The sequence below is a fragment of the Plasmopara halstedii genome, assembly GCF_900000015.1.
Source record: "Plasmopara halstedii genome assembly, contig: Scaffold_2956, whole genome shotgun sequence".
NCBI classification, from domain to species: Eukaryota; Oomycota; class Peronosporomycetes; order Peronosporales; family Peronosporaceae; genus Plasmopara; species Plasmopara halstedii.
In genome coordinates, this window is record NW_020189861.1 from 151750 (window position 1) to 157829 (window position 6080).

The following is a 6080-nucleotide window of genomic DNA, read 5'->3' on the forward strand; positions in this document are numbered from 1 at the left end:
AGTATCACACTTCTATTCAAAATACAGAAACTGCAGTAAAACATGATCCATTGCGCTTTCTGTGACGTTCTATGATGTACAAGTCCTCTATGTGTCGATAGGAACACTCCAGTCGCCGAATTGCTTTAAGTGAGTATCAATGCGCTCAACAACCTCGGAATCAAACCCGTCAATGCCACTCTTATCCAACATGGCAAGTTCTTTTGTCGTCAAGTAGACTACATTATCCGGGCGCAAAGGGCGATTTGTACGCCAGCGAGCCAAGTACAAACGATCATGGCCACCATTGCGCGTTCCGCTTACAGAACTGCGTCCCCGCCATATTTCTTGATAAATAAACTCGAGTTCATCTTTCCCTAGTTCGATTTTATGACCCTCGTGGAACAACACGTGTTCACGCTGCTGGAGCTTCTGATACAACTTGGTGCGTTGGTCGCGAGACAGCCGCGCAACTGCCTCCGGATTTAGCTTCTTGCCAGCCAAGTCGCAAAGGACATATGCTGCCATGGATTGTCCGAAGAGTGCAGGCATTGTTCCGAGCACTGGAATCACACGAATGCGAAAGTTTTCCACGTTGCCAAACTCTTCGGGATTCTGCGTTTGCACAGCATCCAACGGTAGCAATTTGCAGACACTTTTTTCACTTGAGAAAATGGTTGTGATCTCTGATGCCAAGATATTCTTCTTCTTCAAGAAATATCGAATCTTAGTCGCTAGAGGGTCACCTACCAGTAGACACAAAAAACGTCAGGCTTTACACTATAATATCATCCGGGCGAATACGTACGGACTGCATCTTTCAGCGAACCGATCTGTAGGCGTGTTGGGTCAGCTTTGGCACCAGCTCCAGTTGCCGTAATGACTTTCAGTCCCTTGCGTGATACAGCCTCCAAAAGCGCACATTTGGTCTTAACGTCGTCGATACAATCCAAGACGTAAGCCGGGGTGCCTTCCAGTAGTTCATCGGCACTGCCGGCCTCGAACATGACAGTCATGTCTTCAATTTTGCAATCCGGAACAATACTAAGAAGGTGGCGCTTCATGGCCGATACTTTCGATAATCCCACATCGCTACGAGTGGCAACCGCGTGGCGATTCAGTGACGACAGTGTGACGTTGTCAAAGTCAATGAGCCGCAACTTGCCCACTCCCGAACGCGCCAACATATGTGCAGCATGAGATCCCACACCTCCCAGTCCTATAATAATTATAAAAGCATTTTTGACCTTGGCGAAGCCTTCTGGACCGAAAAAGGCAGAGATACGGGAAAGCTGCTCCTCCAGTAACTCTTGGGTCGCGGCTTCTGTCCCACGACGGTTCGTTACAACTGATTCTGACAATTGTGTAGTGGAGTCACTTTGATGACGCGTAGTTTGGTATATATATTGTGCAGCAATTGCAGCTGCCGCGCCAGCGCCAAACGCAGCCGCGAGAGGGACAGTGCTTATAGCAACCATTCGCTTGCAGTGAATTTGCCCAATTACAGACGAAGAAAGTATCATTCAGCCATACCAATAGTATTATTATGAACGACGTACTATCTCTGACGGACAGCTGTTCTATTCTACGGTGCTCTGATGCTGATAACTACTGCTTCATTAGCTCTTCGATTGTCTTCTCTAGACATTGCTGCATGTAAATCCAGCACCGTAAATTAAAAAAAATTGGTGTGCGTAATCAAATTCTTACCAGGTCTTTTATGCGACCAAACAGCTCCGACTCCAAGCACTCAATCTATCAAAGGCACAGTGAGATCCGGCATTTGTGCACGATGAAGCATGTTTAGATTGTCAGCTAATATCTCACCACCTCAGAAATACGCCGACACGTCATTGGATCAGGTTCATTCATTTCTTCAAGCTGATGCACACAATTATTATTTGTTTTCCGTCCGCGATTTGGTCGTAATTTCGGGTTTTGGGATAAGCCCTGTTTGAAAGCACTTTGAGAATGCACAGAGCCAACATCATTCAAGCATTCCTCAAGTGACGTTAACGCAGCTTTGGCTTTTAAAGTACTGCAAAAAGAGTGCCTTCACAAAGCGTGTAATGGCAGAAATTAGCAAGAGCGAAGCAAGCACATTAAGCATCGTACTTAACAAATTGAAGAGCAGGATCTATAAATTCGTGCATTTGACCGTTTGGATCACCATCATCATCCCCACATTTAGGTACCCCGTTATCGACGACAAGCTTTTCAATAGCACCTGCATCTTCTTGTTGCAATGCAAACGTTCCATCTTGATGACTCATCGAGCTCTATATACAAACGACGATCGAAATCGCACAATTTTACCGCATGTCAAGTCTAAGCTGACCTGCATATCGATATTTGATAGATGGATATCCTCCTTGCGACGCAAACCATGAAAGGAGCGGTCTGGATCAGGACAGATTCGGTGAACGTGGTCATGAATCCAGTGCAAGAACTCAAAATGCTCTTGAAAAATACCCCGAGCTAATTTTGGTATAGGAATTTCCTGCATACGCATCAAACGCTCGCGTAATCACGTTAACAACACAAAATAGTAATTCATCGAAGAAAGCTTGCACCTTTCGAACATCGCATAGGTGAAATGCACACCGAAGCACCTTTAAGTTGCGCTCATTTTCTGTCTCAGTTCGAGCATGTAAATTTAATCGTTTCAAATTGACCTTGCCGGGGTAGATAGTATTAAAGATTTGGCAATAAGCGATGCCATCAGCAAGGTGCTCAATCTGTATGCTCATCGTAATATCGTTATGAGGGGGTATTGACGAAAATGGCGATTTCATCTCACTTTTGTGTAATCTGTCTGAAGAAACTCATTTAGCCACGCAAGCAATTCCAAGCGACCAATACCTCGCCATTTAAGCTTCCTTAGACTCATTTTAAACAGTCTGCCCGCCGTTTCGAGATACAACTAATAACTGTTAATCAGCTGAACTTTATTTGCTCAAGCCCAAAGATGATGTCTGTATTTATTTCAAACGCTTCTGAATAATTCCAAAACTCACAACGTATTTTTTACAGTTTGAAATAATCATTATTAGCTTTACTGAATTCGTCATCATGCTAAAAAGGAAGAGCGTACTCTTCACTCTCTTTTGCAATTTACAAAAAATTGTAATAGCAATATCCATTTATCTTCTTTCCGAACATGGGTTTGTCAGGGTATGTATCCTTTATTCACCGTACAGATATGTTGTTTAGATGCATTCCTCAGTAGCAACACTCATCTAACGCTTTGCCGGCCATTCATATCGCACCTAGTTTTGGCTTCAGAAGTGATAACATAAATGTTAGTACTGACTGTCAGCTGTGAGAACTGTTAAAGTATACAGTGTGTCCCCTACTAAGAAACGAAAATTATGCTCTTTAATGTCAATTGCAAATGTGGCTTGTGGTGCGTGTTCTAGTTTCAGCAATGTAAATGGTAGGCTGTGAATCTGATTGTTAGCTCGGTGAAGTTTCAATGCTTTTCGTAGCTCATATTCAACGACATTTCGATATTGTAAGACGGCGCTGTTTATAACAGTCTTTTAAACACAACGCACACGCTTGTGCGATGACGAAGCGATTCCGGACGTGGAGGAAGAAGATCAGTCCCAACTTGAAGGGAACTTAAGGCCTTGAAGTTAAATCTGCAGCTGAATTGAGAATGAATTATGGTTCCTAGCTTCAAGTAGAAGATCTCAAGGGCTCCTAGAGGTTTTATTAGTTAAATCCTGGGTCCTTGATTATCAAATCAAGGGTGTACGGAGGTCGAACCTCAGCTTCATCTAATATAAAATCTTGGGTGTACAGAGCTTGGACTTCGAAATAATAACAAACTTTTTCGAAAGACAGAGCACGTCGATCTCGTCACAAAAAAGGAACCAGCATTATGCATCACACAGAATGTTTGTGACTTCATATAAGGCGTCACGTATGCATTTGGATACACCATATTGTAATCTTCTTTTATAAACTCCAACAATGCATGCTGAAGGTACATAGATGTGCCTTCATGTGATGTCTAGGTGTCGATCATTACAGATATTTAACCAAGATTGACAGCGATTGGTATTTTGCTCGATGATACAGCACATACTTTCAATTGAATGTATGCTTACTAGGCAAGCGCGTTGCGAGCGGTAAGTACATGGTAGGTACCAACGTGTGTCACTCTCTGTTCAAGAATACTTCACTGCGCAGTTCAGCTCGTCTTGCCTTTCATGAATGACAGCACTTGTGCCTTATGTGCAAATGGAAATTATTGTTCTGCTTCATACAATTTGCATAATATCACCAAGTCATACATGTGTGAAACAATTTTGCAGAGCCATAGGTTAATCATAACTTGTATTTAGTCAGGACAAAACCATAAAAAAGTTTTAGTAAATGGTTCAGCCCATGACAACATAAATCGTAGAATGAAGACAATCATGTATTTAATCAATTAGATATAATCTCGTAAACAGCAAGAACATAGTATTATCTGCAAATTCTTCGGCTACAAATGTACTCGATCATAGTGATAAAAATGATTGGTGTTTAGTTCAGACAAAAATGGCACATTTTGCTGTTGAGAATATACTTAAAGAAGAGTGCGAATATGTATTCAATATATATAAAGGCCCTCAATATGAATATCACATCATTATTCGAAATATAGCAGTCGCACAGCATTGGTGGCTAAACACATCTTTTTTCCAGACCAGTAGTACCAGTCTTATAATCAAGATAAGGCCACAGACAACCTCATACAGTCCATAGGCATCCATATTTTTTAAGTAGTAACTGAGGACATCATAGCGTAAACAATTTAAACAAAGTAGTGATGTATCCGAATGGCAAGATTTTTTGGTATAAATATCATTTATTTCATCAAGTCTAGTCTTGGATTTTAGTTTTCTTATAATCATATATATATATATATGTGTGGATGCTGGGTTATTATCGTAAGCTAATCAAACCCCGTGTGATTCATACTCGGGTGTGTGTCATACATGTAGATGGTACCCGGTGTAGATCGTCACGAGTGATGCAGCCCGAACCAAGGCGTTCCCTTTTGCACACTATCGCAGCATTGCAAAACCTTTTAGATAAGTCCTACATTTTCAGCATCCCCACAGGGTTGGCATCCACACGCAACACATTTACTATACCATATGTCCTAGATTTAAGGTTGCCACAACTAGCGTTCAGCAGACACCTTGTTTATCTTCGGGCTGCTTCCAGAGTGCTTGAGATCATGGAATGTGGAAAAAAATTCATGTCACTTTCCACAGCAACATCAAACAAATTATTTTTCAGCTGCAACACTTCAAGGCTTTACGCACGCACGAGGAGTGCTACTATCGTCCTGGAATCTCCAAAGTTTATATACCTGGATCACCACAAATTCGTTTTACATTCCGTGTTGTCAACCCGGCAAGTGATCTTGATGTTCTTTCATCAACTGACATTGGGCACTCCGTTTTGAATGGCGCTCACATAGAGCAAAACCGTCTTAAAAATCTTTTGATCAAACCGATCGACAACGCCGTCAATGTATTAGATCTGCTTGACAGTAGCGTTATCCTTAAGCTATTATGATCAATCTCTTTTTTCTAAAATGAGCTAAGCCTCAACGATATAAAATGTATACTTCAATATCAGCTTTTCCTCTTATATGCCTCCTTTATATAGCTGTAATAACTCTGTCATTAGCAATTAAACATACTCTCGCCACGTTAATCAGCTCGTACATGCCCAAATCAATTTTTCGAAGAGCAAACATGTTTGCATACAGAATTACCGCAAAAATTGGTGGGTTTATAGGCAAAAGTTTTGGAAACTTTTTCTCGTGTATGGCACATCGTGTCACCACAGTTAATCAAAGCCACTTAAAAAGTAAATCTAGCCATGATCATATAGTAATTGTAATTGTTAACAGGGCTACTTGTTTTGTAAATCCTACTTACATCAGGCTTTTGTTATATGCTATAAATACGTTCCTTTGGTCCACACGATCGACGCAAACGTCTTACTAATTTGTAATTAAAAATATATTTGAGTTTTCTGGCCTTAGAGATGTCATCCTCATTTAAATGCTCAAAGCAAGATACACCACAAAA

At 41.2% G+C, this 6080-nt stretch overlaps 3 protein-coding genes across 3 annotated transcripts; 1 reads left to right on the forward strand and 2 right to left on the reverse strand.

Annotated features, from left to right (window-relative positions):
• Positions 1–87: 87 nt before the first annotated feature.
• Positions 88–1457, reverse strand: PHALS_06138 (ubiquitin-activating enzyme; the record flags this gene model as incomplete). The annotated part of the gene is made up of 2 exons (XM_024719373.1): positions 88–725; positions 788–1457. The coding sequence occupies 2 exons, from the start codon at positions 1455–1457 to the stop codon at positions 88–90; spliced, it is 1308 nt and encodes a 435-aa protein (XP_024584678.1).
• A 130-nt stretch (positions 1458–1587) lies between these two features.
• On the reverse strand, positions 1588–2869 carry PHALS_06139 (microtubule-associated rp eb family; the record flags this gene model as incomplete). Its single annotated transcript, XM_024719374.1, has 8 exons — positions 1588–1629; positions 1690–1734; positions 1807–2032; positions 2095–2258; positions 2318–2379; positions 2452–2479; positions 2553–2717; positions 2780–2869. The coding sequence occupies 8 exons, from the start codon at positions 2867–2869 to the stop codon at positions 1588–1590; spliced, it is 822 nt and encodes a 273-aa protein (XP_024584679.1).
• A 2351-nt stretch (positions 2870–5220) lies between these two features.
• Positions 5221–5559, forward strand: PHALS_06140 (uncharacterized protein; the record flags this gene model as incomplete). The annotated part of the gene is made up of 1 exon (XM_024719375.1): positions 5221–5559. The coding sequence occupies one exon, from the start codon at positions 5221–5223 to the stop codon at positions 5557–5559; it is 339 nt and encodes a 112-aa protein (XP_024584680.1).
• Positions 5560–6080: the final 521 nt, after the last annotated feature.